The sequence below is a fragment of the Danio rerio genome, chromosome 9 (genome assembly GCF_049306965.1).
Source record: "Danio rerio strain Tuebingen ecotype United States chromosome 9, GRCz12tu, whole genome shotgun sequence".
Lineage (NCBI taxonomy): Eukaryota > Metazoa > Chordata > Actinopteri > Cypriniformes > Danionidae > Danio > Danio rerio.
In genome coordinates, this window is record NC_133184.1 from 13,455,053 (window position 1) to 13,468,706 (window position 13,654).

At 37.7% G+C, this 13,654-nt stretch overlaps 1 protein-coding gene across 4 annotated transcripts in view; it reads right to left on the reverse strand.

Moving 5' to 3' along the window:
• zmp:0000000979 overlaps window positions 1–13,654 on the reverse strand; it is a 90,322-nt gene that overhangs the window by 55,605 nt on the left and 21,063 nt on the right. For all 4 annotated transcript variants that reach the window (XM_068223562.2, XM_068223561.2, XM_021478851.3 and 1 more), the window contains exons 5-10: window positions 11,628–11,768; window positions 9,061–9,260; window positions 8,580–8,766; window positions 8,322–8,455; window positions 5,289–5,472; window positions 5,059–5,214 (exon numbers count right to left, since the gene is read on the reverse strand). In XM_068223562.2, coding sequence (XP_068079663.1) covers window positions 5,059–5,214; window positions 5,289–5,472; window positions 8,322–8,455; window positions 8,580–8,766; window positions 9,061–9,260; window positions 11,628–11,768 — 1,002 coding nt within the window. The remainder of the gene's footprint in view (window positions 1–5,058; window positions 5,215–5,288; window positions 5,473–8,321; window positions 8,456–8,579; window positions 8,767–9,060; window positions 9,261–11,627; window positions 11,769–13,654) is intronic.

The window sequence follows — 13,654 nt, forward strand, 5'->3', positions numbered from 1 at the left end:
TATGACAGGAGAAATCAAAGATGTCTTGACCTTTTGATCTGAGGTCTTTGTTTCATTCAAATATTCTACAGGTTTTAGCACTTCAGTTGTTATCCTTGTTATAAACAAATAATTAAATTATGACATTTTAAATTTGATTTTGTAATTTAATAACTTAATTCAAATAAAACCTACAAAACTATATTTTCATAAATGTGTATTGTGTATATTTCATTCTAGCATTGTTATTTTATTAAAATTACATACACAAGGTTTCTATATATTTCTATGGTTAAGTGGCTTTAACCATACCTGTCAACCCTCCCGTTTTTCCCGGGATTCTCCCGTATTTTACTGTTCTATCCCGCTATTATCCCGTAAAGGTATTTTCCCGTATTTCTCCCATATTTTCAGTCTTTCTCTGAACAGCCGAGCCTCCCTATACGCAACCCGTACCGCCGAACCACCAGGGGTCGCTCCTTGCTCTAAAACGCGAGCCTTCTGTGCTTTCGCTTTGTTTAGGAATGAAAACACTTATAATAAATATTAAAAACGGCGCGATTCAATTTCCTTTTGATTACAGGTGCCGTCACCTATCCTATACAATCCTCAAAACAGTCATATAACTTAATGGTGCATGACTGTCAGCTGACGTGCTCCATACTAATAAACAGATGCTGTTTCCCATAGCTTGATTCTGTTTCAGCTATTAATTTTAATAAGCTGAACTGTTTGCTAATGTATTTGCTGCTAATTTATATATTATTTTTCTTTTGGTAATAATAATTTTAAAACATATTGCTGACCATTTAACAGTTTATTTACAATGAAACAGCTATGAACATATTTAGTAATTTGGGGATTTAATTGATCATGCTTTTCAGCTTTTGCTACATTTTCCTATGCCTTTGAATATGTGTGCCTCTGTTGCCCAACTTTTTGTTAACAAAAACAACTTTCTGACAGCAAAAACATATCTTAACTCAAGACATGTCTTTCAAAAGAACATTTTAAGTGCAGTGAAAAATCCCTTGCAGGCAGTTGAACACAATTAAAGGCAATATTATTATAGTTAACAGTGTTCAGTGATTCACTGATACTGCACTCGCTGCCTGTAATGTTAACTTACATTATGCTAGCTCACTATCCTCGACCCATTCTTAATTTTGATTCTGTAAAATGTCCAAGAAACACAGCGAAAATGGACTTAATTAAGTCTCAACCTTTATTAAAGCTCATGACGGACATTTCTTAAAGAGGGAATAACAAATTTCTTCCATGAGACGGTGTGTGGGAGCTCGAGTGGCCAGCAAGCGCACCGTTGTGATCGATGACTCTCGCTTGTTTAATAATGCCTGTGACAGCGGTGATGTAATTTTGCAAGTGGAGTGTCATTGTTTGATTCGTACTTGTAATCAGGAATCCGTGTCCGTGATGAAACTCTGTTTCGTGTTTGTAAAGTACACCCATCATAAATTTATCAGTCATATACAAACAGACAAAGAAAATGTTGTATCTGTTTCTGTTTTAATCGCAGATTTTGGAATTGTACCCTCGTAAAATTACGAGTACGTTCCGTTTTTCTTTACGATTTTATAATTACGGATGCGTGAATTTTATTTATGCACAAAATACTTATCACCGTTATTTTATTCCATATTGGGCCAAGTTAAGCAGGTCGCACACCAGAAGCGCCGCTCGGCGCCGCGACACGGCGCGTACATGACAGTTTAAAGTATCATACACCAGACGCGCACATTCGAATGATATTTAACATGAAACTAATCAGATGGCGCTCTGTGGCGCGGCTGAAAAATGAACTGCGTCCTGAGCCGTTGCCGGGCGCCGCCGACAGCCGCCGACTTGCGGCGCCGGTGTGTGTATCCTGATAGAAACCTATGTTTAGAATTCTAAAATACATGGCGCTGCGTGGCACGTCGTGCGACAATGCCGAGTGCACTCTCAGAAAAAAAGGTACAATGAGTGTGCGACCTGATTTACATGTCTCCTCATTCATTCACCAGCTGCAACTATAAGAGTTTACCCCGAAACTAATATTATTCGACCCTGGAGTAATAAGTGAATCTCCCGTGCTATCTATAACACAACAAAGAGACAGAGCAGGAAAGGTTTACACATGTAATATTTTTTTCCTGAGGCGATTTGAAGCAAAATACACAATGACACTCAATCAAACATATCTACAATGATAAGGATAATGGTTAATTACTGAGTTATTAACGCACAGCAACGCCACATGAAGAAAGGACAGACTTTGAAGGAATAATCAGTGTAAGGAGAGATCCATGGTGCACTGAACAAGTCTGAACATGTTCTGCGTGCGCAGTACGCAGGTCTTAACAATTACGTAATTTATCTGCTTAAAGATATCGGTCTAATTTAGACATCGGATCGATAACGATAATCTTATAAATATCATTTATTGGCGTTTATCGTGCATCCCTAATATATATATATATATATATATATATATATATATATATATATATATATATATATATATATATATATATATATATATATATATATATATATGTATGCTTAATGTTTTCTTTACAACTTGTCTGTGCTAGCAGACACAGCAGAAACCAAACTAAACACGAAAAAGTCTGTGTTCATAGAGATCTCATGGAGGCTTGTTTTGACTGCGTCCCAGAGCGCTAGTTGCCAGCTGAACCTTCACCCATGTGTTGTTATTTTGATATCCAGCAGTCCTGTCCTCACTGCCCACTGCTCTGCCCGTCTAAAGGCTTCATTTAGCTGCAGCCAAGCACAAGCCGAGCCACACATGAAGAGAGCTTTAGCGGTACTGCCTCACTGTATGAGACCTGAGCTCAACGCTTGTTTAACACGAGTCTGACCCATGTGTGTGTGAACTAATGAGGGGAGAAAAGGGGAGCATGAAGTAAGAAATTTATTAAATAAGACATGTTTGAAAATCAGAAAGAAATGGTCATACCACTTTAAAATGAGGTTTATTTCATTTGTAATATTTCTCTACGGTTTATTCTACTGTGGCAAATCCTGATAGAAGGAAACAAGCTGAAAGATAGTGCGTGAGTATTATTTTGCTGTTATTATTAGATCTACTTGATCTATGTATTGATAGATCTATGTATATTATTAATCATTGTAAATGAATTATGAATGAACAGTAGGTATGTTTAAACACTGGCCACTTTATTAGGTACACCTGTCCAACTGCTCGTTAACGCAATTTTGTAATCAGGCAAACATATGGCAGCAACTCAATGCATTTAGGCATGTAGACATGTTCAAGACAATCTGCTGCAGTTCAAACCGAGCATGGCATGGTTATTGGTGCCAGAAGAGCTGGTCTAAGTATTTCCGAAACTGCCGATCTATTGGGATTTTCATGCACAACCATTTCTAGGGTTTACAGAGAATGGTCCCAAAAAGAGAAAATATCCAGTGATCGGCAGTTCTTGTTAATGCCAGAGGGCAGAGGAGAATGGCCAGACTGGTTTGAGCTGTTAAAAAAGGTAACAGTAACTCAAATAGCCATTCGTTACAACCGTGGTATGCTGAAGAGCATCTCTGAATGCACAACATGTCCAACCTTGAGGCAGATGGGCTACAGCGGCAGAAGACCACACTGGGTGTCTGTAAGCTAAGAACAGGAAACTGAGGCTACAATTCGCACAGGCTCATCAAAATTGGACAACAGAAGATTGGAAAGACATTGCCTTGTCTGATGAGTCTCAACTTCTGCTGCAACATTCGGATGGTAGGGTCAGAAATTGGCGTCAACAACATGAAAGCATGGATCCATCCTCCTTTGTATCAATGGTTCAGGCTGCTGGTGGTGATGTGATGGTGTGGGGGATATTTTCTTGGCACATTTAGGGCCCATTAGTACCAGTTGAGCATCGTGTCAATGCCACTGCCTATCTGAGTATTGTTGCTGACCATGTCCATCCTTTTAGGACCACAGTGTACCCATCTACTGATAGCTACTTCCAGCAGTATAACGCACCATGTCATAAAGCCTGAATCGTTTCTTGAAATTAATTCACTGAACTCAAATGGCCTCCACTATCACCAGATCTCAATCCAATAGGGCACCCTTGGGATGTGGTAGAATGGGAGCTTCGCATCATGGATGTGCAGCCGAAAAATCTGCAGCAACTGTGTGATGCTATAATGTCATTATGGAGCAAAATCTCTAAGGAATATTTCCAGTATTTTGTTGAATGTATGGAGTAAGGCAGTTCTGAAAGCAAAAGGGGGTCCAACCCAGTACTAGTAAGGTGTTCCTAATAAATTGGCCAGTGAGTCTAAATTAAGTTAAACATAGATTAATTAAAATATTTATCGTTGATATTTGATGATCCCTAATGCAAGACTAGTTGCAACTTCATGTAAAAATGATACTCAAATTACATGATTTATTTATATTTAAATATTGTTTACTATTGGAGCTTACTCTCTGAAATAAAAAAAAATTGACTCAACTTCTTATGTGAAATAGTTCAGTACATACCATGTTATTTAGACTTTTTATGTAGCATTTACTGCAGAGTAGTACACTGTATTCCTGTATTAAACTGTATTATTGGTTTATTCATCAAATACCAGCTGGGTTGCATTATTCCAGACTGTACATGTACAAGTCATAATCTTGGCAGTGTTGTTGTATTTTTTCATCACTTGACCAGTTTTCAATACCACTGACTTTCAGCATGAGTCATTTTGAGTTCCTCACTTAAATAAGAGCCCCAGGTGTTCTCACAATATGTATTTCACTAATATTATCTTTAGAAAATGTTTGACAAGTTTTTGAGTTTGAATTGAACAGCAGCCCCAGATATGAATGTGCAAAGTAATGCTTCACTTCTACAGCGTCGACCATAAATGCTGACATTTCACAAAAGATCATATCACAAAACTCATCTCGCCGTGATGGCGGACTGTTTTTATTAAGCTGCCTCACGCACCATAAATCATTGTATTTCTTTCAGCAAATGCATTGTGCGTCATATGTGAATCAACAGCCAAACTGTGTTCATTCTGAAAATATAATAAATACATCGTTACCTCCTTTTTCTAGATAGTCAGAGCCCATGACATGACCGAGGTCCATCTCTATGACCCTGCACTTGCTGTCAGGCAGAAGGTTTTGTCCAGTTTTCTCTTTATTCTCCACATTGCCACATGGCTCAGTCTCCTTAACTGGGCTCCTGCTAAGCTCATCTTGAAGAAAGAATGGTTTGTATAATGTGCCATTATGACCTAACCCATGATGCTGCATTCATTGTGTTTCTTACCATGTGGCTGAAGGGTGTCTGTATGTTGTGTTTGTTCAGGGAAGAGCAACAGTACTTTGCTTTGGATGCGTCTCTCCGAGGGCCCGTCATGTGCAGTTTGCACTTTGATGGCAGGAAGGTGCATGTGTAGCTCTCGCTGAGGTACATTCTCATAGCTTCTCACTTCTTTTATTTCTGGTATATTCTTTAAGACAATAAAAAGAGATACATTGTAAACAGTTAAAGTCAGAATTAATAGCCCTCCTGACTTATTAGCCCTCTGTATATTTCCCTCCAACTTCTGTTTAACAGAAGTTTCTAATAAATTATTTCTTTTAACTTTGCCATGATGACAGTAAATAATATTTAACCAGATCTTTTTCAAGATACTTATAGTTAATAATAATTCCTTAAATTTATATAGCGCTTTTCTGGGAACTCAAACCGCTTTTCACATAGGGGGGAATCTTCTCATCTACAACCAGTGTGCAGAATTCACCTGGATGACGTGACGGCAGCCATTTTGCACCAGACCACACACCAGCTGATAGGTGGAAAGGAGACAGAATGATGAAGCCATTTGTGATATGGGGAGGGTTAGGAGGCCATGATGGACCAGAGGACAGAAATTTGGCCAGGATGCCTGGGTAAAACCCCTACCTTTTTTGGGGGGGATTTTTAATGACCACAGAGAGTCAGGACCTCGGTTTAACGTCTCATTAGAAAGATGGCACTTACCTAGCAGTATAGAGTCCCATCACTATACTAGGGCATTAGGAATCACACAGACGACAGGCTGGGTGCCCCCTGCTGGCCTCACTAACACCAGTTCCGACAGCAACCTAGCTTTCCCATGTGGTCTTCCATCCAGGTACTGACTAAGTGCAGCCCTGCTTAGCTTCAGTGGGCGACCATGTGAGAGTTTTAGAGAGTTAGCTGCCAGCTATTCAGCTTAAAGTGCAATTTGAAGGCTTAATTCAGAATTAATAGCCCTCCTAACTTATTAGCCCTCTGTATATTTCCCTCCAACTTCTGTTTAACAGAAGTTTCTAATAAATGATTTCTTTTAACTTTGCCATGATGACAGTAAATAATATTTAGCCAGATCTTTTTCAAGATACTTATAGTTAATAATAATTCCTTAAATTTATATAGCGCTTTTCTGGGAACTCAAACCGCTTTTCACATAGGGGGAAATCTTCTCATCTACAACCAGTGTGCAGAATCCACCTGGATGACGCGACGGCAGCCATTTTGCACCAGACCACACACCTTTCCCATGGTCTTCCACATGGGAAAGGTACTGACTGAGTGCAGCCCTGCTTAGCTTCAGTGGGCGACCATGTGAGAGTTTTAGAGAGTTAGCTGCCAGCTATTCAGCTTAAAGTGCAATTTGAAGGCTTAATTATGTTAATTAGGCAATTAATTGTTGAAGTATATTCAGTAGACAATCTAAAAAAAATATATTGCTTAAGGGGGATAATAATATCGACCTTAAAACTGTATATGGGTTTAAGTCATTAATTGATGACATGATGAATTTAAGGTGGAGTATTTTTTCAAAACATTCCAAAATGACAAAAGAGGTTATTTAGCAAACACGGATTTAAATTTTCAAGAATATGGGTTGTTTTTGATTGGGTTCCATTACTTGCGCTACATGGCTAGCCTGCTATGGAGCAGATTTTTTTCTGGTTTAGAGAAAACCCAAACTGGACCAAAGAACTGTAAGTCAAGTGACTCATAAATCAGTGAGCAGCTTTATTGCATCCGTTTTTGTTGTTGTTGTTGCTCCAAATTAAACCCATTTTCAAAGTATTTTAAGTCGAAATTTTATGTTTAGTTTTATTTCGATTATAATTATTGATCACACTGTTAAGAATTTCCAGTAGAAAATACAGTAACTTAATGGCAGCAGTTTACCAGTAACTTGCTGTAATTTGATTTACAGCACTGGTAAACTGCTGCCAGTAAGTATGCTGTATTTACATTTACAGCAAGATTTATCTTGCTGTATAGGTATTTACAGTATTATATTCTTTACTGCACTGTAAAAAATACTGTAAAATTTACACCACTACTGGCAAATTGAATGGCAAATTAACAATTACAACTGGGATGTAGTTTTATAGCATAATTGCAGTTGTTAATTTACTGTTCACTTTTAGTCAGAGCCAATAGCCTAGTGGTACAGTATGCCAACATATTGCACCCCTGTGCTCACAGCAACCCGAGTTTGATTCCCGGCTCAAGGTCCTTTGTCGATCATTCCCCTCTCTCTGTTCCTAATACTTTCCTGTCTGAAATCTCTAATGTCCGATAATAGGTGAAAAACCCCTAAAAAATATTATTACAGAGCACTTGTAAATTTTACAGTATTACTGGTAATAAAAATCACCAGAAATACTGTAAATTTAAAGCAATTTCTTACAGTGTCTGAAATACACAGTAATTTTTAAAATGCAACTTTAACATACAGCAACATATCAAATAACTGTCCTACAGTAAAATTCAGTTCACATTACTGTTAAATACTGTGTAATTTACAAAAATCATTAACAGTGCAAATATTTGAATAGTTTGAATTGACAGTTAATATGATTAATGGCTTAAATTAAATAGTAAATATTTACATTGGACTTTTAAAACATCTTTTGAGCAGTTTGTGAACCTACATTATTCAAATCAGTCGATTGATTTGCATTGATATGGTAATATTTGTTTTAAGTTGCCTTTGACTTTGTTGCAGCAGCAGTGTTTATTTCTGTCTTGTAAATGCGCCCAAATTACTTTATTTTCGATTATATGTCTGAACAAGAGAAGTGAATTGCTGAATCTCTCGTGAAAAACTGATGATCCTCTCATTTGTCATGTGATGATTGGCTGTTTGCTGCACTTGTGCGTTGTGTAATTGGCTGTATATTTCAAGCATTATGAAACCATTTGACTAGGTTGGATTTGTTTGGTTTTATCAGCCAGAAACTTCATCTGCAGCTCTATCTGGGCCTCACCACAATATTTTATTATATTGTAATTACCAAAAAACGTTCTTACCATTGGTAAAGTGATGTCAGAGTTTGAGTTGACCAGTGGGTTTTGGTTTATTTGTGGTAAGTGGAAGACTGTGAGGCTGGGATCTGTTTCTGTATTCACTCTTCTCAAGTGAGATTCATCTTCACAATGTCTTACTAAAGTAAAAAACAAGATGTACTCATTTACTCATATTGATCACATGTATGACTTCATGCTTGTACCATGATGTAGATTTTACTGACTGTAAATGGCCAATAAATACAGATTTGTTGGTCTTACTTTGGCGGGATCCCTCCATGTGTCCACCGTAGTAATTAACCCGTGAAATTGGGCTGTAATCCAAAGAGGAATCCACATAGACTGACCTCAAAGTAGACATTTCTCCAACTGCTCTTCCACCCTCCACCCGACTGCGCTTCCCTCTGCCATTTAGATCCTTGGGACGGTCAGTCAGATGTGGGAGTATCTGGTGAATGCCAAATTAAAATAAAACAGTCACAATCATTTAGACATTTGATCAAATTCACATGTACTGTCCACGTTTTTCACATTCTCGAAAGCCAAATTCATCCCATAAACAACAGTATATTACATCAGTGAAATAGATTAACCATGAAAATGAAGTCAGATGCTGTTAAAGGTCAGATGTTTACTTTTGCGTAGACCTTTCCATGGGTCTGGTCTTATGATGGCTGAAGCACAGTGCCAGTTAAATGGTCAGAGGGGTTTTAAGGTCAATGGAGAAAGAGACAGGACATACTGTGGAAGGGTTTGTACTGGCTGCTAAAGTCACGGCTTCATCTTCAGTCTGATTGAGTGCTGTTTCTGTCTCTGGGGTTGGAATGATCTGAGTATGGCATGTGTTGATGGCTATCCTCACATTCTTGAGCCTTTTTCTGTCTTTTGGCTGCTCCTTCAGTTGGTCTTTCTCTTCTTGAGGCTTAAAGGTAATTTGTTCATCTGGAATCCAAATAGTTTCAGATATAAGACAATGTGCGAATATCATTTTTTCGGTATCATCTTTTATGTTGCTGTGAATGTGAAAGGTTTGTAATGTTCTAGAGGTGAAAGTGAATGATAAAGAACACTTAATCTGGATAGTCATAAATCCATCCATCCATCCATCCATCCATCCATCCATCCATACATCCATACATCCATACACCTATACTTCCACCTATATATCCATCCATCTATTATTCTACCAATCTATCCATCCATATATCTATCCATCCATCCATCCTTCCATTCATCCATCCATCCATCCATCCATCCATCCATCCATCCATCCATCCTTTCCACTATCCATCCACCTATATATCCATCCATCCATCCATCCATCCATCCATCCATCCATCCATCCATCCATATATCTATATATCCATCTATTTATTTATCCATCCATCCGTATATCTATATACTGTATCCATCAATCTATACAGCCATCTATCTATATATCTATATAGCCATCCATTCATCTATTCATGCATCCATCCATCCATCCATCCATCCATCCATAGATATATCTCTATCCATCCATATATCCATCCATTTATATATCCATCCGTCCGTCCTTCCATCCATCCATCCATCCATCCATCCATCCATCCATCCATCCATCCATCCATCCATCCATCCATCCATTTATCTATCCATCCATCCATCCATCCATCCATTTATAATATCTATATATCCATCTTTTTCTCCATCCATCCATCCATCCATCCATCCATCCATCCATCCATCCATCCATCCATATATCTATATATCTATCTATTTATTTATCCATACATTCATATATCTATATATCCATCCATCCGTATATCTATATACTGTATCCATCCATCTATTTAGCCATCTATCTATATATCTATAGCCATCCATTCATATATCCATCCATTCATCCATCCATCCATAGATATATCTCCATCCAACCATATATCCATACATTTATATATCCATCCGTCCATCCATCCATCCATCCATCCATCCATCCATCCATCCATCCATCCATCTATCCATCCATTCATCCATCCATCCATCCATCCATCCATCCATATATTTATATATCCATCCATCCTTATATCTATATACTGTATCAATCCATCTATATATCCATCCATCTATATATCTACATAGCCAACTATCCATCCATCCATCCATCCATCCATCCATCCATCCATCCATCCATCCATCCATCCATCCATCCATCCATCCAATATATCTTAAGTTAAGTGGGTTAAAAGCACTGATTATACTGATAAACAAATTGTTTATAATTTACATGATTTAACATTTAGATATTAGTTGATTGATATAAAGCACAATCAATGTACAAAGCTGTTAATAAGTTATTTACAAATAGTATTTAGGGGCTGTACAAAATACTAAAATATCAGAGCTAATGTAAAAGAAATAGGTCTTCATCTGTGAAAGGATCAAGTTAATGAAATAAATGTGATAAGGAATTTAAAAAAAGTATAAATATAAGGTGATAAATATATGCTATTGGTGTTAAAAATACAACACTGTATCACAGAAATGAACCACAGTACATTTTATGCAAACACAATAACACACCAACAATACTGCTTTTATTATCCTTTTGTCAAATAAATGCAGACCCTGACAAAATGTAATTGAAGAAATGTAATACAACATCTTAACTCCAGTCAATTACAATACACTCAAAAAATGATTCATTGATTTTTTTAATGATTTACTACATTTTTTTAAGGTAAGGGTTTTACAAACAAGATACATGGGCTGAATTTGAAAAAACAAAGTAAGTTGAACAGTACTAAAATTAATTTGATTGTTTGATTGTTGTATTCAGCCCATATAAATTGTTTGCAACCACTTATCTTTAAAATAATTGATAAATCCAATGAATCATTTTTTTCAGTGTATCATAAGTTATTATTCTGTATAAGCAGTTATTTACCAGTAATCTGATCACAGAATATGCTGCATCCATTCATAATGATTTACTTCTCAGAAATAAACTTTCACATTTACTTGGCAAAGAGAAGGTAAAATCCACACATAATGCTTTCATGTCTAATGTCTGTCATAATGTCTGAGCATGAATAGAGATCATTCAGAGGCCGGTATCTAATGTGTGTTAAAGATCTTAAAGATGTAAACATTCACCCTCTGAATGGACTCTGACTAAACATAGTAATACTTTTAGCATGTGTGTTTTGTGTTCGCTGGCGTTGTGGTGCAGCACCGGATGTTCTTGATCTAATCAAGAACTGCTTTTGAATAGTCATTGTTTACCTAGTTGTTAGTTTCGTTTGTGTTTTGATTTGTAATGAACTCTACCTGGTATCGTGGGTGTTTTGTCTTGGACTTGTATGTGAACCAGACCCTCTGTTATGGGCGGCAGAGGGTCTTGAGTTGGCTGGTTGGGTCGAGGAGATGAGAAGAAACGTGGGTGATATCTGACCTCTCCAACTTTCTCTCCTGAAACACATAGTCAGATTTACATTACACATGCTGTGTTCTATCGCCTTTTATCCCCCCTATGTCCTATTCATTTAGAACATTCTAACATTCAAAGTTGGAATTATTGAAAGTAAAAAAGCATTAAGGTCATCTCTCCTAGGTGTAATTTGCTTTCAAACTATTTTTAAAGTTCAGTTTTAGCTCTCCACTCCTCCATGAGCACCACAACATCTGCGATAATCCAACCAACCAACCAACCAACCATGCAACCAAACCAATCCACTAACCAACTAACCAACCAACCATGCAACCAAACCAATCCACTAACCAACTAACCAACCAACCTACCTACCAACCAACCAACCAACCAACCAACCAACCAACCACCAACCAACCAACCAACCAACCACCAACCAATCAACCAACCAAACCAACCAACCAACCAACCAACCAACCAACCTACCAACCAACCAACCAACCAACCTACCAACCAACCAACCAACCAACCAACCAACCAACCAACCAACCAACTAACCAAACAACCAACCAACCAACCAACCAACCAACCAACCAACCAACCAACCAACCAACCAACCAACCAACCAACCAACCAACCAACCAACCAACCAAACCAACCAAGCTGTAAAGAAGCTGCAGATGTAAGCTGGCCCACTGGATCAATACAAAGACTCGTCTGTCACTGGGGTCTTTCAGGAATCAGTCTCATGCTCTCCACTCCTCCATGACCACTACAACATCTGCAACAATCCAACAATCCAACCAACCAACCAACCAACTAACCAACCAACCAACCAACCAACCCACAAACCAACCCACAAACCAACCAATCAACCAACCAGACTCAGTAGGGAACGACCATTTCTTCTCTGTCCAAACATCCTGTGCAGAGCTACGGTCTAGGTACCAGAAGCTGAAGAACCCTGGACCTCCAATGTGGAGAAGCTGCAGGTGTGAGCAGGACACCGGCTGGTGTACATGCTGGCCCACGGGATCAGTGCAGAGACTCGTCTGTCACTGGGGTCTTTCAGGAATCAGTCTCATGCTCTCCATTTTATTTTTATTTTAAATGCGTGTGCTTGTAAAACAATCAAATTTTCACAAAGAAGTTATGGGTTTTTTTCTGTAAACAAGTAGTTACTCCACCCAGTTTAAAGCATCTTTATGGGCGTTTTACTTTATAACTTACATGGTTCAAGAGATGTGGATTTGGATTACATGGATCTGGAACAGAGAAATGCGTTTTGAGAAACACACGTCACTACATCTTTTCCCAAGCGATGCATCGTACTATGATAGTTCAGCCGGGAGTTATGTTGTTGTTTGTGAAACGCACCCCAGACCAATCAACCAACAAATCAATCAATCAACCAACAAACCAACTAAACCAACTTACAAACTAACCAAGCCAACCAACCAACCAATTGGTTTAATTTTTTTTTTAATTTTTCTTAGTTGAAAGTACAATTTTAATTGTAACATGGGTATATAATTAATACATAAACAAAAGAACAAACTAATCAATCAATACATCAATAAACCAAACCAACCAACCCAACGAACCAACCAACCAACCAAGCCAACTGATCAACTGACTGACCAACCAACCAACCAACCAACCAACCAATATTTTGTTAAGTTGTATGCAATAACACAAATTATAACTACCAACCAACCAATCAATCAATCAATCAATCAATATTTTGACCAGCTGTATACAATAACACACAACTATAATTTTATGACAGATTTTTTTTCCTCTGTTAAAAGTAAATTTTTAATTGTAACATTGGTATAAAATAATAAATAAACAAAAGAACAAACTAATCAATCAATAAATCAATAAAGTAATCAACCACCTAAACCAACCAAACCCAACCAACCAA